The 27,866-nt window shown below is 45.2% G+C and overlaps 1 protein-coding gene across 1 annotated transcript; it reads left to right on the plus strand.

Annotated features, from left to right (window-relative positions):
- On the plus strand, positions 1-26,018 carry LOC132566192 (cytochrome P450 2K6-like). Its single transcript, XM_060230978.1, has 9 exons — positions 1-354; positions 4,431-4,593; positions 9,182-9,331; positions 11,778-11,938; positions 13,307-13,480; positions 18,240-18,387; positions 23,013-23,197; positions 23,559-23,700; positions 24,719-26,018. The coding sequence occupies exons 1-9, from the start codon at positions 172-174 to the stop codon at positions 24,904-24,906; spliced, it is 1,494 nt and encodes a 497-aa protein (XP_060086961.1). The 5' UTR covers positions 1-171; the 3' UTR covers positions 24,907-26,018.
- The last annotated feature ends 1,848 nt before the right edge of the window (positions 26,019-27,866 follow it).

The raw sequence follows: 27,866 nt of genomic DNA on the forward strand, positions 1-27,866 counted from the left end.
GGGATATTTCTTTGAAAATGCATGGGTTGGATGCTTGGTGAGAACTGATATTGGGCCATGTCTACATAAACAAATCTCTGTCACTCATTTCAGGAGACGGACACACACCTTGAGCAAAATTCATTGCAAATTTCCCTGTAACCTCAACAAGCAATCTCTTCTTAGCAAGAAATGGATTGGATGGATACTATTTTTGTGTTGTTCCTATTTGCCCTCACACTTGCATTCCTTTGGGAAAGGAGCAATTTCTGGAAGAGCAGTAGCCGAAGGTTTCCACCAGGACCATGCCCATTACCACTCATTGGAAACCTCCACCTACTGGATCTGAAGAGGCCTTACAGAACCATGTTAAAGGTAACTTTCTTGCTTGTTTTCTTTCTAAAGTCCTGTCTTGTACTGGTCTTGTAGAGCAGAGAGACTTAGGGCGTTTTCCCACAGAGCTTACCTCGGAGCGACGTCCCTCTTCACCGCGCAGCGTCTGCGCGGATTTCCCACCAACTGCTCCGCATAACCAAGAAGTGCCGGACCTTTTGTGTTGCAGATGTAAACCGCTAAAAACTAGTTTACTTTAGCGACGCAAAAGCCGTGGCTCTTCCTGGTTATGCAGAGCAGTTGGTGGGAAATCCGCGCAGACGCTGCGCGGTGAAGAGGGACGTCGCTCCGAGGTAAGCTCTGTGGGAAAACACCCTTAAGTTTCTCCATCACAAATGCGAGCATTTAATGTGAAAACAAATGTATGTCACACAATTTGCTTATATATTAATAAAATGTGCTTGATATATTAGTACACTGGAAGTAATTATTGCGGTAACTGAATACAGATTAATTTAAACTACAATGCCAAGAACAAACTAACAGACCTTTACCAAGTTACACCAAACCAAGCTAGAATTTAGAAGAGAATCCATAATCCAGTTGAAATAGGGTTGCCAAGTCCAATTCAAGAAATATCTGGGGACTTTGGGGGTGGAACCAGGAGACTTTGGGAGTAGAGCCAGGAGACATTGGGGGTGGAGCCAAGATCAAGGCTGTGACAAGCATAATTGAACTCAAAAGGGAGTTTTGGTCATCACATTTCAAGGGATTGCACATCTTTTAAATTTCCATAGGAAATAATGAAGGATAGGGGCACCTTCTTTGGGGGCTCATAGAATTGGACCCCATGGTCCAATCTTTTTGAAACTTAGGGATTATTTTGAGGAGAGCCACTGGATACTATACTGAAAATCTGGTGCCTCTACCTCAAAAAACAGGGCCCCCAGAGCCCCAGATACCCATGGATAAATTCGCCATTATTTTCTATGGGAATAAGTCTCCATAGGGAATCATGAGTACCCAGCAGACATTTCCCTCCCCTCCCCCGCTTTCTGATTAACCTGAAGCAGGGGGAGGGCCTCCAAACCGGGGGATCCCCTGCCCCCACCTGGGGATTGGCAACCCTAAGTTGAAAAGGACTTCCTATTTTATTTTTGTTCTAACAGAACATAGAGAAAATTGAGTTGGGGGACAGGCCCCCATTTAATAATAGTGAAAACATAGAAAGTTGGAGTCAAAGCTATGTTCGAGATAGATCATGTGCCGGGAAGTCAACTCAGAATCTCACTCAGGTCTCTTCAGCGGGGCTTCCTGTGTTCTTAGGATTGTACTGACTGGGAAATCAGATTTTCATTGAAACTCAGTAGTCATACCTCGAGAGAAGAAAAGTGGTGGAGGAAAGTCCCCTCAAGTCTCAGTGATTCCAGATGCTATAGCTGTGGAAAGCAGTGATGTCAGACCAAGAGCTAGAGCTGGGGAAAGTCACAAGTTTGAATGCTGCTTTACATTTTGAAAAAAAAATTCCTTACATATAGAAAATTTGCATCTCAGGGGGAAATGTTTTTCTTAGGTTAAGATGCCTAGAAGGGTAGTTTTGGTGCTCTGGATTCTGTGTAAACCATACCTATAGGAGTATAGGTGGATATATTGCGCTGGATATATTGAACTGGATGCTCCAGTATTTTCCTTTTCTAACCCATAACAAAAACTGAGAAAATTTGAGAGACCTGCAACCAGGAAGGCAAAGTTCCATACACGTGCTCTGTCTTCCCCCTATAGCTTGATAAAAGGACAATACCCACAGGCATCTCCCTCATGTTCTCCATTGCAGCCAGCAAGGTTTGAAAAGAAGCAGGGGTCGTTTTGTAGGAAAATAGGTGGCAGAGCTCATTGGTATAACTCATTAGCATATGCTGTCCCCCCACCAGCCAAAACCAAATTGGATGCAAGAAAGTAGAGCCCCAGGCAAGTGAGGGCAGCCCTAGCAGGCCTCACTCACCTGGGGCTCTCCTGGGCCACACCCCTCCACCAGTCAAAAGGCCAGCAAGCCAATCGTCACCCCAAATCACATAAGAAGTGGGGAAAGGGTGGCGTGGGCGTCTTCAGTGGTTAATGAGGGCTGCTGGGGGTGTGGCAAAGCCCCTGGTGGCTGGCTGGCTGCCTGCTCTCCTAATCCAGGGATTGTTATGCAGCTGCACCCCCTGATGTAGCCCATCCTCCAAGAGCTTGCGGTAGGTCCTGTAAGAAGAGCCCTGTAAGCTCTTGGAGGATTGGCTACATCAGGGGCATTAGGCCTAATATGTAAACGAATTCCTGCTAAAAAAGAAAAAGCCCTGCACAACACTCAGGGCTTTTTTCGCAGCAGGAACTCTTTTGCATATTAGGCCCTGATGTACCCAATCCTCCTGGAGCTTACAATACGCCCTGTACTAAGAGCCCTATAAGCTCCAGGAGGATTGGCTGCATCAGGGGGTGTGGCCTAATATCAGGGGTGGAATTCTAGCAGGAGCTCCTTTGCATATTAGGCCACACACCCCTGATGTAGTCAATCCTCCTGGAGCTTACAGTAGGCCCTGTACTTAGAGCCCTGTAAGCCCTTGGAGGATTGGCTACATTGGGGTGTGTGGCCTAATATGCAAAGGAGTTCCTGCTATAAAAAAAGCCCTGACAACATTTAATACATGTTTACATTTCATAACTTCTCCCCCGGAGACCATACTATGAATAGGAACACAGTGGTTTCATTTTTTTAAAGCTATACAGGACTTGTAAAAATGGAATTTAGCCTGTTATTATCTTTCTCTCTTGAATTTCTACCAAACCCCAAATGTTTGGGTGTATTTGTATGTATTAAATGGGAGGGAAAGTGTGGTGTCCTAGTGCTTAGCAGGTCACTCTAGGACTGACTAGATCAGGGGTGGCCAAATTGTTGCTCTTTCACGCATATTGTGTGGCTCACAAGGCCCCCACTCACCTGTTGGCTGGCTTGGAGAATGCATTTCTCTCTTTAAATCACTTCTCCAAGCCAAGCCAGCTAGCAGCTTGGAGAATACATTTAAAGTTGCTTCCTTTCCACCTCTCCCTCCCTCTCCCATCTATTTTCCTTCCATCCCCCTTCCCTCTCTCCCTTCTTTCCTCCCTCCCTCCCTCCCTCCCTTCCTTCCTTCCTTCCTTCCTTCCTTCCTTCCTTCCTTCCTTCCTCCCTCTCTCCCTCCCTCCTTTCCACCCTTCTTCCCTCCCCTCCTTCCTTCCTTCCTCCTTCCCTCCCTCTCTTCCTCCCTCCCTCCCTTCCTCCCTGTCTTATGGCTCTCAAGACTTCTGATGTTCATGTCTTGAGGCTCTCAGTCATCCGATGGGGCTCTTACATTATGTAAGTTTGGCCACCTCTGACCACCTCCTAGGGTTGGCAACTGCTGGGAGAAAAATGTTGTGTCCCTCTAACAGAGGCTGGATATGGTCTTCTTTACCTCCATGCAATTAAAAGCCTCAATAGAACATCTCCACACACAAACTCCACTCCAAACCCTCCAGGACTTTCCCAACCCGGAGTTGGCAACCCTAACATCTACTAAAGAGACATTTCTGGCATTTTTCTTGTGTTTGTGTGTGTACATATATATATATATTTGGCCAACACATTTTTACCAAATATGTAGGGCTGCCAACCCTACAACGGGGATTCTCCTGCCCTGGAGGTTCCCAACTCACCGGCCCACTTTGGGCTAGTGGGGGGGAACTTCCCCCGATGTTGCCAGTGCAATGACGTCACTCTGTGGTTTTCCCCAAACACTCTGGCAATTCAGGAGGCAAAATTCTATGCTCTCTATTGTACCATAGAGTTTCTCCTCCCAAATTGCTAGAGCATCCGGGAAAAATTAGAGTTTTCCCGGAAACTCCTAGAGCGGCTGCATGCGACGTCACCAGCACGATGACATCACTTCCGGGTGACATCATTGCATTGCACATGCACTTTGTGCATGAGCGAAACTCCTACCGGAGGATGCAGGGGACTTGGCAACCCTACAAATGTGTCTAGTATTTTTGTTGACACCATCTGGTAACCCTGGCTGGATAATCGGAACTCTGTTCCTCATTTGTCTTTCATTGTATTTCAGTTGTCTAAACAGTATGGTCCTGTCTTCAGCATCCAATTGGGATTCCAGAAAACGGTCGTTCTGGCAGGCTATAAGACCATGAAGGAGGCTTTGGTGAACCAGACACATGCCTTTCCGAACAAGGCTGTGATCCCAGTATTTGATGAGTTTCATCATGGCCATGGTGAGGTCCTTCTTTCTGAAGAGTAGCTGGTCTTGAATAGATTTGTAGACAGGCCATCCCTGCCCTAGGAGATATGCGAGCTGGAGTTTTCCTATCTATAGAACTAGGCTGGATTAAACTGCTTTGATACAAGCACTTATGTCCTCCCCCTCACCTCGAGGGCAAAGAAAAGCCCCAAGGAATTGAGATCCTGGAAACAGATGTCAAGCATCGATATTTCTCAATAATCAGTCTTTTGTTATTTAATCAAAAGTTGCTTTATTGTAGAAACTCCATAGCTTTGCCAAGGACAGGATCCTTGGAAGTAATGACGTATACAGACTTACATAGTTACTTTATAGGATAGCTTCAAAGGATACCATACAGATGCAATTTGAGTCACGGGTTCAAAGGTTACTACATAGTATCTCTTTTACTACTAAGGAATGCAGGCTATTAAAAACATCTCCCTTTCCCACACCTTCTCTGAGAGCTGATAAGACCTGGCTGTGTGAATCTGGAGGAGAGGCACATCGCACCGTTCACAGCAAGGCTAACCTAAACATCCTTGGGCCAGATGGATTTACTACTTGCCCTTAAGTTGTAAAAGAGGGGGAGGGGAGCAGGAGAGGTTGGTGTTCTGCTCTTTGTCTTATGGACCATCATGGCACACGGGAATATGCGTGCTTGACAACAGCACAGGGAAAAGGGTTCAAAAACAGAGGTACAAACAACAGAAAGATAAAGGGCACCTCTAGAGGTGGCTATGAAGAATCTCCTTAACTTTCCATAGGAAGCAATCAGCACAGGCACTTTGTGGATTGTTGAAGCTTTGAAGCTACATGCACTTCATCTTTCTTACGACCTGGGCTTTTTTGTAGGAAAACCCATGCAGGAACTCATTCGCATAGAAAGGAACTCCTTTCTATGGAGGCCCAGGTCACAGCTGTTGCACGATCTGCCTTTCACCATCTCCGGCAGGTCAAACAACTAGCACCCTATCTGGCTCCTCAGGACTTAACTACAGTGATCCATGCAACAATCACTTCCAGGTTAGACTCCTGTAAGTCACTCTACACAGGCTTGCCCTTGAGATTGATCCAGAAATTCCAGCTGGTGCAGAATGCAGCAGCACAATTGCTGACTGAATTGCCTTTATGGGCAAGCAGTCAGATGATGCTGTGCGGTTTGCACTGGCTACCCCTGCAAGGTTCTAGTATTGACGTTTCGGGACCGTCTCTTCCCATATGAGCCCAGAAGGCCATTATGATAGGCCAGACAACATCTTCTGACCATCCCTGGACCAAAGGACATCTGGCTTGCTTAGGGTTGCCAATCCCCAGGTGGGGGCAGGGGATCCCCCGGTTTGGAGGCCCTCCCCCCACTTCAGGGTCGTCAGAAAGCGGGGGCAGGAGAGGGAAATGTCTGCTGGGAACTCTATTATTCCCTTTGGAGATTTATTCCCATAGAAAATCATGGAGAATTGATCCGTGGGTATCTGGGGCTCTGGGGGGGGCTGTTTTTTGGGATAGAGGCACCAAATTTTCAGCATAGCATCTAGTGCCTCTCCCCAAAATACCCCCCCAAGTTTCAAAAAGATTGGACCAGGGGGTCCAATTCTATGAGCCCCAAAAGAAGGTGCCCCTATCGTTCATTATTTCCTATGGAAGGAAGGAATTAAAAAGGTGTGCCGTCCCTTTAAATGTGAGGGCCAGAACTCCCTTTGGAGTTCAATTATGCTTGTCACAGCCTTGATCTTGGCTCCACCCCTAACGTCTCCTGGCTCCACCCCCAAAGTCTCCTGGCTCCACCCCCAAAGTCCCCAGATATTTCTTGAATTGGACTTGGCAACCCTAGGCTTGCTTCAGCCAGGGCCTTTTTTGGCCCTGGCCCCGACCTGGTGGAATCAGCTCACTATGGAGATTTGGGCCCTTCCAGATTTGTTACCGTTCCGGAGCGCCTGTAAAACAGAGCTGTTCCGCCAGGCCTATGGTTGAGGCAAGCGGGCATCCTCATCCTATTATGCCATCTAACTGGCCTCCCAGTAATAAGTGCCTCCTCGACTGGGGCCAGTGGTGCTGACATATTTGGGCAATCTAAGTTGCCTACAATAATTATGCCTTATGTGCCCAGTCCAATGTTCCCTCTAAGCTGTGGAGTCTTGCGAGCAAAAATTCTGCTTTGTGAGCTACCGGTATTAAAGTTGTGAGCGACTGCATAAATTATTGTGTCCTGGGGTCATCCTTCCTGAGCTAAGACAAAACTGTGTGAGCAGGAGGCTAAAAATCTACGAGCTAGCTCACACTAACTCAGCTTAGAGGGAACGCTGGTGCCCACACTATCCAGGCCATCCTAAATTAATTCTGATCCATTGTTTTAATTGTTTAACTGTACTGAGGTTTTATTGTCGGTTTTAATGGTTCTATTATGCCGGAGTCCACCCTGAGCCCTTCACGGGAAAGGGCGAATATAAATCTACGGAAATAAATAAATAAAATAAATATTAGGCCACACCCCCTGATGCCGAGCCATCCGAAGCTGTGTTCCTCTGCTTTCCTACTCAAAAAAAGCCTCGCTTAGGATACTTGTGGAGTCTATTGCCGATTTCCCACTAGCATTGCTCCGCACCTATGCTTCTGCTTTCCTCGGGGCAAGCCAAAGATTTCCCACCAGTTGCCCCACGGGTGCCTTCTGAGCTACAGCAGTCTCCAATTCCCTGTTCAGCGATGTAATCCTGAAAACACAGCATCTAAAAACTGCACAGGGAACGGAAGTTTCCAGAAGCTCAAAATGCACCTGCAGAGCGATTGATGAGAAATCGATCGCTTTAGCTGGGGGGGGGGGGGAGACAGAAGCATGAGGGCGGAGCACCGCTAGTGGGAAATCAGTTTATGACTTTTAAAGGACTTGAAGACTGTTCTTGTAAAATACTGGGTTCAGAGACGTTCAACCCTAACTAGAAGAAGAAGAAGATATTGGATTTATATCCCACCCTCCACTCCGAAGAGTCTCAGAGCGGCTCACAATCTCCTTTATCTTCCTCCCCCACAACAGACACCCTGTGAGGTAGATGAAGATATTGGATTTATATCCCACCCTCCACTCCAAAGAGTCTCAGAGCGGCTCAAAATCTCCTTTCCCTTCCTCCCCAACAACAGACACCCTGTGAGGTAGATGAAGATATTGGATTTATATCCCGCCCTCCACTCCGAAGAGTCTCAGAGCGGCTCACAATCTCCTTTCCCTTCCTCCCCCACAACAGACACCCTGTGAGGTAGATGAAGATATTGGAATTATATCCCGCCCTCCACTCCGAAGAGTCTCAGAGCGGCTCACAATCTCCTTTCCCTTCCTCCCCCACAACAGACACCCTGTGAGGTAGATGAAGATATTGGATTTATGTCCTGCCCTCCACTCCGAAGAGTCTCAGAGCGGCTCACAATCTCCTTTCCCTTCCTCCCCCACAACAGACACCCTGTGAGGTGGGTGGGGTTGAGAGGGCTCTCACAGCAGCTGCCCTTTCAAGGACAACCTCTGCCAGAGCTAGGGCTGACCCAAGGCCATTCCAGCAGGTGCAAGTGGAGGAGTGGGGAATCAAACCCGGTTCTCCCAGATAAGAGTCCGCACACTTAACCACTACACCAAACCGGCTTTATTGAACCAACACACAACAGCAAGGCAATGTGGCGGGGCCAGGTCCTTGTTTATTTGGCCGCACCTGGAACAACCTCCTCCTGAGTCTTGGCCAGTCCGGGCAGTTGAATATTCGTGCCCTAAACACTCATTGGCTCCCCGGAAGGGCCCAGCCTCTCTCAGGTGACCCGCAGTTCCCCACAGTTCCCCGGAGTGTGCGAAGTGGCGCTGAGTTTTGAATTCAGGTCCTAAAATGCAGTACACAACAGTTCCGAGCTATTTCATGGAACTGAGTGTCTCCAAGTGGTGCAGAGTGGTAAAGTTGCAGTCCTGCAGTCTGCTCAAAACCTGAGTTCAATCCCGGCAGAAGCTGGGTTCAGGTCGCCGGCTCAAGGTTGACTCAGCCTTCCATCCTTCCGAGATCGGTAAAATGAGTACCCAGCTTGCTGGGGGTAAAGGGTAGATGACTGGGGAAGGCAATGACAAATCACCCTGTAAAAAAAGTCTGCCGTGAAAATATTGTGATGCGACATCACCCCAAAGTCAGAAACGACTGGTGTTTGCACAGGGGGCTACTTTTACCTTTATAGATATCTAACGTTGGGTGGTCTGTTGTATCATATTATTCTTTGTAATTCCAATAAGAGATCTGATACATTGTACATAAGTTCTTTATTAATTATTTCACCTAGAAACACCCTTGCTTATATGGATAGGAACTGGCTCAGGAACAAACGGTGGGACCCGGTATACATTTTATTTCTTTCCTGTATTTTGGTCCTGCTTTTGCCCGTTGTTGAAAATGTTTTGCATTAAAACGAGGAACATCTCTCTCCTGATTCCCGGAATTAGTTCCGATTAGTAGGTGAATGTTGTAGCTTCTCCAACCAGAATGATGGGTCTTCTACAGTCCAAGAGCCAAACAGTGAGGAACCAGTCACTGTTCTGCATAAACCTTATTTTCATTTCTCTCCAGGTATTGTTTTTTCTAATGGTGAAAACTGGAAAGTGATGAGGCGGTTTGCAATATCCACCTTAAGAGATTACGGAATGGGCAAGAAGACCGTAGAAAACAGAATTGTTGAGGAGTGTAGTTTCCTAATAAAGAAGTTTGAATCTTTTAAAGGTGAGTTTTGTCTAGTGGAGTGAACAACACCCAGTTCTGTTTGACTGAAGGCCTCTTTATTAACAGTAATTGTAGGGCAGGTAACTTGACTACTGGCATAAGGAACAACAACACTTACCTAAGCTGTTTCTCACGCGCTAGGGAAGGGTGGTTCTGACCTGGTTCTGCAGATTCTTAGTAGTAGTAGAAGAAGAAGACATTGGATTTATATTCCACCCTCCACCCTGAATCTCAGAGTAGCTCACAATCTCCTTTGTCTTCCTCCCCCACAACAGACACCCTGTGAGGTGGGTGGGGCTGACAGGGCTTTCACAACAGCTGCCCTTTCAAGGACAACCTCTGCCAGAGCTATGGCTGACCCAAGGCCATGCCAGCAGGTGCAAGTGGAGGAGTGGGGGAATCAAACCCGGTTCTCCCAGATAAGAGTCCGCACACTTAACCACTACACCAAACTGGCTCTAGTAGGCCTTGCATTTCTGCAGATTGCTAGGCTGGGAGACTGAGGTTGGTTTCACACTGTGAAATTGACGCGACATTATCCCGTCACCTAAAAACCCGCTTCAGTTTGGTCCGTTTCCAGGCTATCAGACAGCCGCTGTTGAAGCGGCAGGATCCCAACAGCGGTCCATGGTTGCCCATTCACGCTGCTAGCGTGGCTCAACCACGGACCTGCTGCGGAAAGGGTTGTTCTTTTTAAAAAGTCCTCCCGTGTGTGTGCTCAAGCAGAAAAGCGCACAAACGCTCCTCAGAGAGGTGTTAGGGGAACCACCCCACCCCCCATGCCAGAAATGGCTTGGCTCGATCACACTTCTCTTCCACTTATGAGTCGCTCCTGGGCATTCAGATGGCTAGCGATTATGCGACCTGAAGGAGATTCAGGGGGATACTACAGGAATGATCCAGATAGCTTTTTAATGTGGATGGAAGGCACCTGGAGACAGGATGAGAATGGGTGCGGCTTGGAGGGCGGATGCGCTGGTGTGATCATGCACTTTTAATCTGAATGGGAGGCGGGGCTAGGTTTGGCCAAATCTCTTGTGTGAAACCACCCTGAGAAAACAAGCCCTGAGTCCTTCCGACTATCCTGCTTGTTCTGCCACCAGAACAAAGATTTTTCACTGTTGCCATGGTCTTCCTCTTTGGCTTGATTCACCTGCAGTCTCAGCAGAAGAAACCTCTTCCACAGTTAACTCAGTGATAAGACCACCATTTCCTTGTGATGGAGGAGGAGAATCCTTATTGGCAGGATCAGGATGGCCTCCACCAATGAGTTCTGAACCTGACGTTGGTGCGTTGGTTTCCTTAGAAGGTTCGATCGAAGAATTAAGGGGTTGATTGACTCTCATCAATTTCTCATATATGGCCTAGTGCAGCCCTTGACGTAAACGAACTTCCTGGATATTGTCTTGGGGTTATCAGGGATGTATAGATTAACAAGAACTGGAGCGATACCCAAGCCCTCAGGTTGATCGTTGTTCAGTTTCTTCTGCTTGCTGATTGACTGACCTGTAATTACCTGGAAAGCTCCATTGCTCAGCATGTTATTTAGGAGACTAAATAATGTTCTGCAGGGGAAAGTTTGTAAAAACTTGTATAGCAGACCATCCCTCCAGACTGTGTCAATAAGCAGCAGTCAGACTGATGAAAACTGCTGATGTCTTAAGATACTCTTGATACCCTGCCTCAATGAAAGTTGTTAAGCTGAGAACCTGGTCTTCACAACTATGACAAGGACTAAATCCTGCTTGCTCTACAGGGACATGTTTATTAATTCTGTCACTGATTCTGTCCAGGATTAGCCTTTTCAGGAGTATATAACAGGAGCTCAAAAGGGAACTAGGTCTGTAATTTTCCGTTAGATGTTTTGGTTCCCCAGGTTTCAGAATAGCAACTATCTTTGGTTTCTTGAATTCTCCTGGGAGTCTTCATGTTCTCATTATGTCAGTGAGAAACTTTGAAAGCCACTTCTTAGTGAACTTGCCGCTGCTCATCAGAAACTGATTATGGATGCAGTCAAAGCCTAGTGCCTTTCCACTCTAGATGTTCTTCAGTGCCTTGGAAATCTCATCAGCACTGAAGTGCCCTGTCAGTTCACAGTCTTCAGGGCAGGTGTGCTTCAAAAACAAGATGCTGAGAAGAGAAGCACTGAGCCCCTCCTAGTCTCCTGCTTTTTCTGAGGCCTACTGGGATAGCCTCTTAAAGAGGCAGTACACGACAGTGAGTTGGCTTTTTATCTTTGCAGTTGGGAGGCACTAAAAAAATACCTGAACCACATTTCAACGCGGTCCAGTCTAGAATCCCCCCTCTGCACGCTGCAAAGCATTCTATGTCAGCATAGAATAGATGACACTGCTCGGCGAGCATACGCAAGCTAATGCACGAGGCACAAAAGATAACGATGTTAATTCCATAACATAATTTTTTCATTGTAATATCTGTTCTATAGGAAAACCATTTGACATTAACACAATCATGAATGCCGCTCCTGCCAACGTTATAGTGACCATCTTACTCGGCAAGCGATATGAATACGAAGATCCCACATTTATAAGATTACTGAACTTGGTCAAGGAAAACTTCCGGCTCTTTGGAAAGCCTTCAGTCAGGGTAAACTATTTGAAGTTTGGTTTTTAAAGGGTTGAAATTCCAGTACTAATTGGACAGGCAGGACTATGTATATCTTGACGCCTTTAAAGATTTACGGCACAAACTCTTGACTTCGTAGCTGATACAAGTCTTGTTCTGAGAAACTTGCAACTTATTTGCACTGTTTTGGGAAATATATGGAACAGTCCTTTCAGAACTGTACCATTTACAGTAAGTGTTGCCAGGGCCTCAGACAACTAGCGTTTGCTGCTGCTTGAAACAGTAGCGGGAGAAAGATTTAGAAAGATGTTGATGTTGTGCACAGGGTGCGGTCACTTGCGGTTTTTTTCTGAAAGTTATGTCACAGAATATGCAATGCCGGCGACTAGCCCCCTAGCCAGTTTGGTGTAGTGGTTAAGTGTGCGGACTCTTATCTGGGAGAACCGAGTTTGAATCCCCACTCCTCCACTTGCAGCTGCTGGAATGGCCTTCAGTCAGCCATAGCTCTCATAGAGGTTGTCCTTGAAAGGGCAGCTGCTGGGAGAGCTCTCTCAGCCACATGCACTTCACATAGGGTTGCCAAGTCCAATTCAAGAAATATCTGGGGACTTTGGGGGTGGAGCCAGGAGACTTTGGGGGTGGAGCCAGGAGACATTAGGGGTGGGGCCAAGATCAAGGCTGTGACAAGCATCATTGAACTCCAAAGGGAGTTCTGGCCATCACATTTAAAGGGACCTTTTCAATTCCTTCCTTCCATAGGAAATAATGAAGGATAGGGGCACCTTCTTTTGGGGATCATAGAATTGGACCCCCTGGTCCAATCTTTTGGAAACTTGGGTGGTATTTTGGAGAGGGGCACTAGATGCTATACTGAAAATTTGGTGCCTCTACCCTAAAACACATCCCCTCCAGAGCCCCAGATACCTGTGGATCAATTCTCCATGATTTTCTATGGGAATAAATCTCCATAGGGAATAATAGAGTTCCCAGCAGACATTTCCCTCCCCTCCCCCCGCTTTCTGATGACCCTGAAGCGGGGGAAGGGTCTCCAAACCGGGGGATCCCCTGCCCCCACCTGGGGATTGGCAACCCTAACCTCACAGGGTTGGGGAGGAAGATAAAGGAGATTGTGAGCCGCTCTGAGACTCTGAGATTCAGAATGGAGGGCCGGATATAAATCCAATGTCTTCTTCTTCTATGTCCCCATTCCTAATCTGTCAGTGGTTCCACAACCAGATAACTCTAATAATGGCAGTGCTTAGAAACTAGCGCAAGAGTATGGGTGTTACAGTGTCACAGAGATTTTAAAACACCTTTGAGATTTCTGCCTTGGCTGTAGGGTTTGGAGATTTCATGATCTTTCCCCTTTCTCCTGTTTTATTCTTTTAGCTGTACAACACGTTTCCTGCTCTGGGTTTTTTTTTTGGTGGTCGCAAGACTGTCCTGAAGAACAGGGATGAACTGTTCGCCTTCATACAGGCCACCTTCATAGAACACCTCAAAGAACTGGATGTGAACGACCAGAGAAGCTTCATCGATACTTTTCTAATCCAGCAGCAAGAGGTAAAGATGCAGATAATCACAGGTGGTGAACTTTTCTCACCCATTGATTTAAAATCTCTTTGCATGTGAATGCTGGGCCACATGGGAAGGAATCCAGCTTAGGGGAAGGGGGAGCTGGGATTTCCACAAGAAAGGAAAGGTCCCCTGTGCAAGCACCAGTCATTTCCGAATCTGGGGTGAGGCAGACTTTTTCCGGGGTGGTGGTTTGCCATTGCCTTCCCCAGTCATCTACACTTCCCCCCCAGCAAGCTGGGGACTCATTTTACCGACCTCGGAAGAATGGAAGGCTGAGTCAACCTCGAGCCGGCTACCTGAAAACCCAGCTACCACTGGAGATAGAACTCAGGTCGTGAGCAGAGCTTAGGACTGCAGTACTGCAGTTCTAACACAATCTGCAGCAGAAATAGTATTCTGCTTTCCCCGGTTCACCAGTTGTCTTTCCCCTTATGTCTCTGTAATAAAAAATGCAACACTGAAAAAAAAATGAAAAGCTGATAATTTGGAAGAACTTACAGATCATGGCCACAGTGAGAACCCATGTTGGATCAGGCCAATGGCCCATCCAGTCCAACACTCTGTGTCACATAAGAACATAAGAGAAGCCATGTTGGATCAGGCCAATGGCCCATCCAGTCCAACACTCTGTGTCACATAAGAACATAAGTGAAGCCATGTTGGATCAGGCCAATGGCCCCTCCAGTCCAACACTCTGTGTCACATAGAAACAGAAGAGAAGCCATGTTGGATCAGGCCAATGGCCCCTCCAGTCCAACACTCTGTGTCACATAGGAACAGAAGAGAAGCCATGTTGGATCAGGCCAATGGCCCCTCCAGTCCAACACTCTGTGTCACATAGGAACAGAAGAGAAGCCATGTTGGATCAGGCCAATGACCCCTCCAGTCCAACACTCTGTGTCACATAAGAACATAAGAGAAGCCATGTTGGATCAGGCCAATGGCCCATCCAGTCCAACACTCTGTGTCACATAAGAACATAAGAGAAGTCATGTTGGATTAGGCCAATGGCCCATCCAGTCCAACACTCTATGTCACACAGTGGCCAAAATATATATATACATACTGTGGCTACCTTAAAATGCTGCTTGAATTATAACTGCTTGAATTATAACTGGCATCATAAAACCTAACTCCTATCATACTTTTAAAATTACTTTCTCCTATGTAGCCACAGTGGCATGAGGAAGATTTCCATCTGTCTCTTTTATTTCCCCATTTTTGGTGGGGGGAAATATTGGAAAGTTTATTGAAAGTGTTATTGGCTATCTGACTTTATCGAAGGAGGGTTCTTAGAAATCATAACGGCTTAGGTTCATGGACAAGAAACAGTTAGCTATTCCTTTTACCACAGAATCCATCAAGGCATTGGGGCAGGGGTGTCGAACTCTTTTGTTATGAGGGCCAGATCTGACATAAATGAGGCCTTGTCAGGCCCGGCCATATGTGTCTTAAAATGTAATGCCTGGTAGCAGAGATATAAGCTTTATAAAGGACACAGACAAGTACAATTAAAGATTTAGGGCTTTTTCACACAGTCTATGTATTCCGGTATGGAAGCTGGTCAGTTACTGAACAGTAACGGGTTTCTGCTGGCATTTCAGACAGACCCGATTCAGTAACTGGCTGCTACCGGAATACTCTCACCTTTTCACACACTCCCGCGGCTGTCCCGGTAGTGAGGCGTGCCTGAGTCGTTACAAACAAAGAGCAGCTTCTTCCACTTTTAAACCCCTCCTTCCGGGTTGAAATCGCTATGGGGTGCTGTGTGAAATGTCCAGTATCTAACCCGGGAGCAGTTTTTGCGCCCTTTTTCGCCCGCCGGCGCGCGCGATCTCCGGCTTTTTTTTTTGGAACGTCGGGCTAAGATCGCTATAGCGCTATAGCGACGTATCACAACAGCATCACCATAGGGATGCCTGGGCTCCATTAAGATGCCAGATATCGCCACCGCTGAAACCTGGTAACTTATCTCAATAGAGCCTAGCCATCTCTATGGTGTTGCTGTTGTGATACGTCGCTATAGCGATCTTAGCCCGACGTTCCCCCCCCCAAAAAAAGCTGGAGATCGCGAGCCGGCAGGCAAAAACGGCTGGCGCTGGTGGAAGCGAGATAAGAGCGGAACAGTGCGGAACAGTGTGAAATGGCTCGCTTCAATCACGGAACCCTACCGGAAAAAAAAAACATGTGTCTGAAAACTCCCATCCCTGTCTCGGATTACTGCAAGCGGCACAATACCGACTCCCTTCCGGTTTCCACTGGTAAGTGTGAAAAGGGCCTATGTATCTCTACCATGTAATCGACGGAACTGGGCAAAGGAAGCTCTGGCTCTTTTCCTTCCTCCCATAGAATAAGGAGGGGCAGAAGGAAGGAAAAGAGGCTTGGCTCGGTAGCTCTGCTGTGCGATTGAGAGAGCCTGGCAAAGCCCAAAGTGAGGAGCATCAACCAACGGAGAAAATAGTGACTTTGCTCTGTCACTCCTGTGCAATTGAGCAAGCCTGGCAAAAGCAAGAAGTGATGCAGAAGGAAGCGAGAGAGAAGGAAAAGCAGACTTGCTCGCAGGCCTCATTGGAACCCTTCATGGGCCTGATTCGTCCCCCAGGCAACACATCTGACATCCTGCATTAGGGCTTGCTGAATCAATAAATGGATTAGGCAGACTGATCATAATACTTCTATTGTCCATAACGGTTTTGTTCTTTATGCTCCATGAGTTGGTTTTTCAGTTTTTCTGGAATTTTTGTTGTTCAGTCGCACAGTCGAGTCCGACTCTTTGTGACCCCATGGACAAAGTCAAGCCAGGCCCTCCTGTCTTCCACCATCCTCCGAAGTCTGCTCAAATTTGTGTTAGTTACATCAATAATGCTGTCCAGCTATCTCATCTTTGGCCATCCCCTTCTTCTTTTGCCTTCCCTCTTTCCCAGCATCAGGATCTTCTCCAGGAAGTGCTCCCTTCTAATTGGGTGGCCAAAGTATTTGAGCTTCAGCTTCAGCATCTGGCCTTCCAGGGAGCAGTCAGGGTTGATTTCTCTTAGGACTGACTGATTGGATCTTCTTGCAGTCCAAGGGACTCTCAAGAGTCTTCTCCAGCACCACAGCTCAAAAGCATCTATTCTTCTGCGCTCGGCCTACCTTATGGTCGAGCTCTCACAGCCATACATTACTACTGGGAATACCATCGCTTTGACTATATGGACTTTGTTGGCAGGGTGATGTCTCTACTTTTTATTATACTGCCCAGGTTCGCCATAGCTGTCCTCCCAAGGAGCAAACGTCTCTTAATTTCATGGCTACAGTCACCATCTGCAGTGATCTTGGATCCCAGAAATGTGAAGTCTGTCACTACTTTTCTGGAATACCTCCTGATTCTCCTTCCTCCTGGTCTTCTCAGCGCCTTCACCCTTCCTAGAATGAATGCCCATTCAATGATGTTTATGAGAAGTGGCTTTTTGCATCTTCTCTGCTCTGACAGGATTTGCTCTTGCTTGATTGGTAGAATAGACACAATTTATCTTATTTCATTCAAATGTCCTTTAGATTCCAATCTAAGCTGCTGTATCATCTTACTGTGGTAGGTGAATCGAGAGCCAGTTTGGTTTAGTGGTTAAATGCTATAATATCCTTTTCAAAAAGAATATTATAATATCCTTTTCAAAAAAGGATATTATAGCACTGGAAAAAGTCCATAAAAGGGCAACTAGAATGATTCAAGGGTTGGAACACTTTCCCTATGAAGAAAGGTTAAAATGCTTGGGGCTCTTTAGCTTGGAGAAATGTCAACTGCGGGGTGACATGATAGAGGTTTACAAAATTATGCATGGGATGGAGAAAGTAGATAAAGAAGTACTTTTCTCTCTTTCTCACAATACAAGAACTTGTGGGCATTCAATGAAATTGCTGAGCAGTCGGGTTAGAACGGATAAAAGGAAGTACTTCTTCACCCAAAGGGTGATTAACACGTGGAATTCACTGCCACAGGAGGTGGTGGCGGCTACAAGCATAGACAGCTTCAAGAGGGGATTGGATAAAAATATGGAGCAGAGGTCCATCAGTGGCTATTAGCCACAGTATATTATTGGAACTGTCTGGGGCAGTGATGCCCTGTATTCTTGGTGCTTGGGGGGCAAAGTGGAAGGGCTTCTAGACCCACTTGTGAACCTCCTGATGGCACTTGTTTTTTTTTTGGGGGGGGGGGGTTGGCCACTGTGTGACACAGAGTGTTGCACTGGATGGGCCATTGACCTGATTCAACATGGCTTCTCTTATGTTCTCTTATGTTCTTATGTGTGGACTCTTATCTGGGAGAACCGGGTTTGATTCCCCACTCCTCCACTTGCAGCTGCTGGAATGGCCTTGGGTCAGCCATAGCTTTTGTAGGAGTTGTCCTTGAAAGGGCAGCCTCTGGGAGAGCTCTCAGCCCCACCCACCTCACAGGGTGTCTGTTGTGGAGGAAGGAGATAGAGGAGATTGTAAGCAGCTTTGAGACTCTGATTCAGAGAGAAGGGTGGGGTATAAATCTGCAGTCTTCTTCTACTTTTCTATTCCAAGCAGGGTAATCCCATTTCAGGTCAAAATCTGAATATAACTTTGGAGCTTGCAAAAAATAATGTATCCCTTTTGACTTTTGAGAAACAGAGATTGCAAACGAAATTTCAGATTGTTATACTGCTCAAAGTATTGAGCCGCAGAGTTTTAGCTGGAGAAAGAAATGGAATGGAATGCTTTCTTTCCTTTTACATCCTAGGAAAAGAATAAGGAACAGAACAACAGATTTTTCCATAATGAAAACCTAAAATCTATTGTTGCAAACTTATTTGGTGCTGCTGTGGAGACCACTTCGTCTACCTTGCGTTGGAGCATGTTGTTTATGATGAAGTACCCTGAAATTCAGAGTAAGCCCTTTCCGTTGGTTGGTTTCCATTATTCTAGGAAATCTGGATGCCGCTCATGCATAGATGTAAAAACAGGAAAAACCCTGAGACTGCTGTTGGATGTTACCTGGATGAGGGAGAAGAAGAAGCACCAGTGAGTTACACTTCCTGTTTTCCCCCCATCTGGTGTAATGCTACAGAAGGGGATGGGTTGAATTCGCTTCTGAAATGGCACGTTTTTTCCCCTTCCACAAGATCCCAATCATGTTTAAAGAGTGACGTTTCACTCTCACTCTCTAAGGGCAAAAGTAGATATTAGAATGGCCATGGAGAAGATTTTTGGTGACTTGAAAAAAGTGAAATCAGCAAGGGAGCAAGGAGGGAACTTACTGAAGGGGAGAGGGGCATCACCAGCTATCCACTGCTGTCCCTTCCAGTTTTCACCTGTGTCTCTCTCTCGGCTTGACTTCGCAAACGAAGATTTAAGAAAGGTGCAGTAGTCCACGTCTGCTGCAGGCTCGCTGGTGGCTGACAAGACCAATGCGGGACAGGCAGATCCGGCCACAGTGGCTGCAGGGAAAAGTCTGATTTGGGGTTGGTGCTGTAGCAGTGCGATCCTTCCTCAATCTCCTTTTGTTCTCAAGACCAGCTATGCGTGCGTTCTCAAAGGAAGAGACAGCCTGGTGGATGGTGTGCCTCCATGCTTTGCGATCTGAGGCTAGGTCAGACCACTGGTGATGGTTGATGCGACAGGTGCCAAGGGATTTCTTCAAGGAGTCCTTGTACCTCTTTCTTTGGTGCCCCTCTATTTCGATGGCCGGTGGAAAGTTCGCCATACAGAGCAATCTTGGGAAGGCAGTGGTTTTCCATCCTAGAAATATGCCCTGCCCAGCGCAGCTGCGTCTCCAACAGCAGTGCCTCGATGCTTGTAACCTCCGCCCTCTTGTGTGCCTATGGCTAAACCACAGAGTTTCCCTTAAAATGACAGGACAACCCCACCACCCCTCAGCAACACACTGATATCATTACCGGATGCACATCATTTCTAGGGGATGCTGATGTTTCTTGCCCTATTTTGGCACATTTCCCCCCCATCAGTCAGCTGTGGGAAGTGCCCAACGGGGGTGGGAGACTGGCAACTCTTTGTGTACATTAAATGGGCGACAGGGGTGGGAAACCTATATTGGAAAACATTGAGTTTAAAACTTGTTGCCGTCCTTTCACATTTTTTGGTGATGGAAAGTGCTGTCAAGCCACCGTAGGGCTGCCAAACTCTCGAGGGGTGGGGGATCCGCCCTAGAGGTCCCCAATCTGCTGGCAGGGAGCAGGCCGCTGAGGGGATCCTTGCCCTCAAAGAGCCCCATCAGTGCACGCTGTCCCTAGCGTGATGATGTCACCCAGAAGTGACATCATCGCACTGGGGACGTTGCACCGGGAGCACTCTAGGACTCGCACTAAAAATTCTATGGTGCCATAGAGTTTTACAGCGAATCCTAGAGCATTTCCACAGCGGCGGAGGGACTTGGCAACCCTAAACCACAGCTAACTTACGATGACTCCAGAGGGTTTTCGAGGTGGGGGAAGTGTAGAGGTGGTTTGCCACTGCCTTCTTCTGTGTCACAGCCCTGGTATTCCATGGAAGTCTCCCATACATTTACTAGCCAGGGCTGTCCCTGCATAGCTTCAGAGATCTGATGAGATCAGGCTAGTCCTTTTTACCCCAATTCGAAACATTCACAAGGCATATTACAAACTGCCTTAGACAAATCCACCATTTCTCTGCCAGCTATTGCCATATTTGAAAAACTGGGATAACCAGAGCATCTTCCTTCTTTTACAATGTGCTGCAAGTTTCATCCATTAACTACCACTTCTAAAATTGTGCATTGGTTTAGGAGGATATTAATGCCCTCATGTACATTCTGTTCTAAAGTGGCATCTGTTGTGCCCTTCCCCAAGATCCCAATCATGTTTAGAAAGTGACCCTTCACTCTCTCTCTCTAAGAGCAAGATTAGACATTAGAATGGCCATGGAGAAGATTTTGGTGACTTGAAAAAAAAAAATACCAAAGCAGCTCCTGCTTTACTTGAACGGAAGAGGTAGCTTTGTGCAGTCATCCCTTTCTGCCTACAGAGTTCCATCCTGAACTTAAAGGTGAAACGGAAACTCAAGAAAGGCACTTTCCGTTTGAATTAAACTGAGGCTCTGTGTTCTGCTATGAATTCTATGCTGTCAGTTGAATATCACTTATACGAAAATCTGGGACAGCTCGAGGACTGGATTGGAAATTGGTGATTCTTGGCAAGGTTTTGAAATGGATTTCTACTAGGTATCTGTTGGATTGTGATTTGGAATTTTTTCAAAGAAATATAGTCAGAAGTCAGGAGGACTTATTTTGCATTACGAATTTGCTATTTTCGAGTTGGACTTGGATTCTACTTTATAACAGGTTACGATATTCATACATGGTGTGAAAATGATTGAATGTCTAGACATAGTTTGATTTCAAGTGTTGATTGCACGATCATGTTTATTCACAAGTGCTGATTGTATTATCAATGAATTCTATGAATTACAAAAATACAACCTATGTATAGTTTAAACACTTGTTATAGCAGCACTTTCTTACAGCAGTGCTGTTATGTTAGATTGATTTTCTATCAAGCTGGTTCTTGTGCTATTTATAAAACAACACAATCAGCATAACATTTCAATTTAAATTCCTCTCCATCTACTTTCAGTCCTTCAATTTTGGAGTCCAGTCTTATTTTGGAGGTTGGAATTTCCACTGCAAGAATTAATAGCTGTTCTAATAACGGACACCTTGCCTTGTCCCGTTTTCAGTTTAAAATCCATCTGTTAATACTCCATTAATTACAATTTCTCCATTCTGTTTCATATTGATTCCTTGTATCCAAGTCTCAAATTTGGATCTGCAAGTTAAATATTGTAATACATTTTTTATAAAAAGTTCAAGATTGATTATCAAATGCTTTTCAGCATCTAGAAACATAAATGCTGCAGACTGTTTGTCTCGTTACATGTACTGTCCCATCTCCCGCTATATTCTAATGTACCCTTTTTCCCTAATGGCAAACTAGAATGTATTTCTATTTTACAACAGTGTATCAGAATATTTTGGGGTTTTTTTGTACTGACATACTCAAATAGGGATATTGGCTGTTTATCTTATTAAATATACTAACCCATCTTCAACTATATTCTAGTGTATTCTTTTCTTCTAATGGCAAACTATAATGTTGCTATAACTTCTTGAGATACTAATGCGCTCCATTTAAACTCACAGCTAAGAAGCCAGAATAACATCCAGATTTATGGCACTTCAGACCTATGACATGTCTGCTTTTTATCACCCTCCACTGCTGTTACAGCCCAGTTAACTATACTAAACAAACACTGACCCCAATTTGGGATTCTTTTGATCTGCTAAAAACATTCCCATGACTCTACATACCAACTCACTGCCCATTTTCTCTATATTTAAAGATAGCTTGCCATTCCATCTTGTCTGATGAAGTCTGCTTAAGAGCATACGAAAGCTTACATTCTGAATAAAACTTATTTGGTCTTAAAGGTGCACTTGTCGACTGCTTTGTTCCTCTGATTATTGTTTGAATTGTGGCTTCTGCATGAAAAACTTTTTTGAATTATTTCTGGGTTTTTTATTTTCTCATTCTCTATACCTCTCAAAGAATACAGGGAACTCAAAACCTAAGCAAAGGAATGAAAGTTGTGATTGTGGTGATTACGTTGAATGGAGATATAATTCAATTGCTGGAAAATTGACATAATTGTAAGCAGACACTGATCTATAAATTTCAGTAAAAAGTCTTTTTGAGAGTTCAGTCCATATACCTCACTCTCACACTGGTGAGATGGCTTGCCTTCTTCTGGAAATTTAGGAGAATTAGGAGGCACTCAGAAATGGCAACTTGAGGAAGACCAAGAAGATAAAGCTTGCTCTAATTCAAAGTTCTCACAAATATTTAATGAGGAAAGAGCAGAGAAAGCTGATTTTTTACTTACAGTGTCCTTGAATGGTATCAGTCATCATTTCTTAATTGTTTAGTAATCTTTGCTCCTTCAGTTTTCCTCCCCATCTTATGGGAACTCGTAAATTAATGAATTTTCAGACAAAAACAAGGTTCTATGGACCAAGAAAAATTTGAAGGAGTCATTTATGAAAAAAATTAAAATAACAAGGGTATATTAAGATAACATAGTCTTAAAAACAGAGAGCTTCAAAGTGTGGCTATGCACCATTTTTCTCTCCCCCAGTGGTGGAAAGTAATAATTTTTATTCTAGTATAAACTTTTGTAAATTAATCCTCATTAGGCTGATTATATATGTGTGTATGTTTGTGTACGCACATGGAGAGAGAGAATGAGACAGAGTTTGGTGTAATGGTTATCAGTGCAGACTCTATTTCAGAAGAACCAGGTTTGATTCCCACTCTTCCACATGCAGTTCCTGGTATGACCTTGGGTCAGTCAGAAGTTCTCTTAAGAGCAGTTCTTGAAAGATCCATTCATACTAATTAAGATGGCCTCAGTATATTTAGGGAATGATTCAAAATCTGAAAACCAACTTAATTCATTCAGATAAAGTGTTCTGTTTTCTTAGGGAAAGTGCAAGATGAAATGACCAAGGTAATTGGGTCTGCTCAGCCACGGATAGAGCACCGAGCAAAACTGCCGTATACAGATGCGGTGATTCACGAAGTCCAGAGGTTTGCTAACATTGCCCCCACCACCCTGCCACATCTCACCACTGCAGGCATCACTCTTGGAGACTACTTCATTCCAAAGGTGATCATTCATTGCTTTACATTCGCTGCTCAGCCGAATATGGCACATGTGTGAATTATTTTTGCAACCAACATTTAGTTTTGTGGAATAAGAGAGCCAGTTAAAGAAGTTCTTCTACATCCCATGGATTTGTTTTATGGAAACAATGGGGACGTGTCTGACTTCCCTTGGATTGTACCAAAACTTTCAAATTCTAAAAACGTTGTCCATCCAAGTCAATTTTTAAATTCTGCTTTCATTGCATTTGGACTCTTACATAACTCTGTAAGATGGTGTTTTCTTTGTCTGAAGGATAGCTAATGTACTTGATGGGCCATCTTCATTTTCTTCAATAACACATTGCTTCTCCTCTCCTCTACAGGGTACTAATGTCACTCCATTCCTGTACTCTGTGCTGTATGATGAATCCGAGTGGGAGAAACCCTTCAAATTCTATCCTGAGCACTTCCTTGATTCCGAAGGAAGGTTTGTCAAGAGGGATGCCTTCCTGCCTTTCTCTGCAGGTAACTCCTTTTAGATTGATCACTGTGGGTTTAATTAGTAGATCAGGTACCCAAGCCCATTGACCTGAAAAACACTTTTCCAGCTGGCCATTTCTCACTGTTCTTTCAAGATGAACATTACAAGTTGATGGGGTGTGAACTGGCAGAGACTGACCAAGAGAGAGATCTTGGGGTCGTGGTAGATAACTCACTGAAAATGTCAAGACAGTGTGCGTTTGCAATAAAAAAGGCCAACGCCATGCTGGGAATTATTAGGAAGGGAATTGAAAACAAATCAGCCAGTATCATAATGCCCCTGCATAAATCAATGGTGCGGTCTCATTTGGAGTACTGTGTGCAGTTCTGGTCGCCGCACCTCAAAAAGGATATTATAGCATTGGAGAAAGTCCAGAAAAGGGCAACTAGAATGATTAAAGGGCTGGAGCACTTTCCCTATGAAGAAAGGTTGAAACGCTTGGGACTCTTTAGCTTGGAGAAACGTCGACTGCGAGGTGACATGATAGAGGTTTACAAGATAATGCATGGGATGGAGAAAGTAGAGAAAGAAGTACTTTTCTCCCTTTCTCACAATACAAGAACTCGTGGACATTCGATGAAATTGCTGAGCAGTCAGGTTAAAACGGATAAAAGGAAGTACTTCTTCACCCAAAGGGTGATTAACATGTGGAATTCACTGCCACAGGAGGTGGTGGCGGCCACAAGTATAGCCACCTTCAAGAGGGGTTTAGATAAAAATATGGAACACAGGTCCATCAGTGGCTATTAGCCACAGTGTGTGTGTGTATATAAAATTTTTTGCCACTGTGTGACACAGAGTGTTGGACTGGATGGGCCGTTGGCCTGATCCAACATGGCTTCTCTTATGTTCTTATGTTCTTAACATTCTTTCTCGGTAGTCTTAATCACTGGGTTCCTCAGATTTACTTCTTTGTATTTTATGGCTATCATTATATAAGGGAAAGTGTATAAAAGCGTTATAAATAAACGGGGCTTCTCTGCCCCGTCTGCATTGTCACAGGTCGGCGAGTGTGTGTTGGAGAGACCCTGGCTAAAATGGAGCTCTTCCTCTTCTTTGCAAATCTTCTGCAGAGATTCACTTTCCAGCCAGCTCCTGGGATGTCAAAAGAAGACCTGGACCTGACCCCTGCAGTTGCAATAACTCTGTCTCCAATGCCCTACAGCTTGTGTGCTTTGCCACGTTCTTAACATCCAACCACGCTTAGCTTCCCTCTCCACACCATCCTCCTCTTCTGCACCTTTTTGATTTCAGATTTAGCAGAACTCGACTGCTTTGTCACAAACCTTCCTGTTTTACATACTTGTCTGCGGAAGCCCTACAAACTAGATTAGAGACGGAACTTAGTTCAAAATTTAGACTTCAGTTCTTGAATTGTTTATTGTATGGAGAAAACAATGTTTCTGTGTCTGATTTCTCATATTGACACGTTAAAGATGTCTTCCAATCCCTGAAATAATGAAAGTGAGGTACAGAGATTCTATTCTTCCAAGTGAGATGCTTCCAATGGTACCAGTTATGTAGACAAAATGAATATCTTTAGTGTTGGATTTTACACATGAAACCTGCTTCATAAACATGCTTGGTGTAGTGGTTAAGTGTGCGGGCTCTTATCTGGGAGAACCGGATTTGATTCCCCAATCCTCCACTTGCACCTGCTGGAATGGCCTTGGGTCAGCCATAGCTCTCATAGGAGTTGTCCTTGAAAGGGCAGCTGCTGTTAGAGCTCTCTCAGCCCCAACCACCTCACAGGGTATCTGTTGTGCATGTGGGGGGTGGGGAGGTAAAGGAGATTGTGACTGCTCTGAGATTCAGAATATAGGGCTGGATATAAATCCAAAATCTCTCTATCTAACATGTAAGGCCACATGGTTTTTGTACCTGTTCTGCTAATTCTGGAATTTCTTTAAGCAATTACACTGCCAGAAATCTGAAAAGGATATGCAGAACAAAGACCACTCTTCAGTGAATGAGTAAAGAAACCCAACTGATGACTTGGTGAAACAATTTTTGTAGTTGAGAAAAAAATGTGGAAAATTAAAGGTACTAGCTTTGATCCAGCGGAGTGTTCTGCAAGACAGAAGGATTTCGTCCCAGAAAGTTCCAAAGATCCATTCATCTGCTAGGCTTGCTTATCCATCAGCTTTAAATGTACATCTCTCTTTTCCTTCTTTCTATTCTTATCATGGGCAGATTAATGACCCTTGTTAATAGTGTTATGTACCTGTCATTATGATTATCAAACACTGTGCATATTAAAGTTGTCAATGTTAGTTATAATAAAAAAATCTGTAGTATATGACTTTGGCTTTGCTACCGTACCTTTTATATTATGCTAGCAAAATGGTTGCCACAGGTTTACGTGGCAATTATATTGCTAGCTGTTTACCAGCGTCAATGGCAATGCAACATAGAGAGAAACCACGGAATAGACGTAGGCAGTATAAAAGAAAAGAAACCATGGTATAAGTAATGAAGTACAATTTCTACAACTTCTAGATGTTGACTCCATCATATTTGTAAAGATATCAAATACATGAAACTTTAAAGTTCTATCAAATTCAGTTCATCAATAATTGTCCATAGTCTTAAAGTGCTCATTAGCTGATTTAGTAAACATTCAATAACAAAAATGTTTACTAAATCAGCTAATGAGCACTTTAAGACTTTATGGACAATTATTGATGAGCTGAATTTGATAGAACTTTAAAGTTTCATGAATTTGAAGAGCCCTGTGGCGCAGAGTGTTAAAGCTGCAGTACTTCATTCCTAAGCTCTACTCACGACCTGAGTTCGATCCCCGGTGTAAACTGGGTTTTCAAGTAGCCAGCCCAAGGTTGACTCAGCCTTCCATTCTTCCGAGGTCGGTAAAATGAGTACCCAGCTTGCTGGGGGGAAAGCGAGCCTACTGGGGAAGGCAATGGCAAACCACCCCGCAAAAAGTCTGCCATGAAAACGATGTGAAAGCAACATCACCCCAGAGTTGGAAATGACTGGTGCTTGCACAGGGGACCTTTCCAATAACAAAAAGGGCAGTCCCAGATATAAAAGTGCAATGTCACAGCAAAACATTCCAACTGAGCGGTAACAATTCCTTCTAGAAAAAAACAGGACCTCTGTTGATATGATGTCAGAAACCAGCCACAACAAAAACTTCATGGAACTGTATCCACTGACATGGATGTCAGTTTCCTCAGGTTGCATGTTTCAGTAAATTACCAACTCATTCCTCTCCAGGACCACTCCAAATGTAGATTAAATTGTTACAATTCCCCATACCCAAGTTTTTTTTTCAGATTATCATCTCCTCTGATGATTATCATCTCCTCTGTTTCATCTCCTCTGTTTCATCTCCTCTGTTTCATCTCCTCTTCCAATGCCAGCTCACCATAGGATATCGTTTCACCTGTGGCTTTATCAAAGATCAAGAGTTCTTTTTCCAGATGCACGGTGTTGCCATGAGAAGTAGTTTTGCTTTGGGTGTTGCCAATTTAAATAGCATTTGCACCATCATAAATCCAGCTCCGCTGCGGTGGAGGGGACTTAACGTCAGCATGGGGCCACCGGAGCGCAGCCCTGCCTGAGAGCAGCGAAGCCTGAGGACTGTGCCCACGCATTGGCAGAGGTGCAGCAGAGCGAGGCACTCTGGCACAAGAGGGGGAAGAGGCAGGGGCATGGCCAGGCTTAGGTGGCTCCCTAAGGAGTTCGGGCCATGACATGCCCCCCCCCCCCGAGAGGCGTAAAGTTACGTCTGTGAAAACAGCAGCATATTCTATAGGCACTCATTGAAACTGAAAACAAAGATTGCCCCTGCCCTTACGGGAGCTCACAAACCCCTTAGGTAGCGGTGTATTTGCCTTACCAATCCCCTCACACCCTGGGCTGACAAGCCCCCTCCCCAGCAGCCAATCGCCATTTCGCCCCTCCTAGAAATACTTCCACTCTGGCCTCACACAACTCAGTTGTTAGGGACAGCCGCACATGACCAGGGGCTCTGCCGGGGAGCTCCCTGCCATGTGAACTTAGAGCGAGAGACAGGCATGTTGGCAACGGGTTCTTCACTGTGCAATTGCTTTGACAATATCTTTGACTTGCGAGGGGGAGAGCGAGGTCCCTCCCCTGGGGCTAACTGCTCTTTTTTCCAGGTCTC

This window comes from Heteronotia binoei, chromosome 1 (genome assembly GCF_032191835.1).
Source record: "Heteronotia binoei isolate CCM8104 ecotype False Entrance Well chromosome 1, APGP_CSIRO_Hbin_v1, whole genome shotgun sequence".
In the NCBI taxonomy this organism is placed as follows: domain Eukaryota; kingdom Metazoa; phylum Chordata; class Lepidosauria; order Squamata; family Gekkonidae; genus Heteronotia; species Heteronotia binoei.

Excerpts from the sequence above, each read along its gene's own strand:
- LOC132566192 (XM_060230978.1), top strand. The coding sequence starts at position 172 with ATGGATTGGATGGATACTATTTTTGTGTTGTTCCTATTTGCCCTCACA. Across the intron at positions 355-4,430 it reads CTTACAGAACCATGTTAAAG|TTGTCTAAACAGTATGGTCC; the intron begins GTAACTTTCTTG and ends ATTGTATTTCAG. Across the intron at positions 13,481-18,239 it reads TTCTAATCCAGCAGCAAGAG|GAAAAGAATAAGGAACAGAA; the intron begins GTAAAGATGCAG and ends TTTACATCCTAG.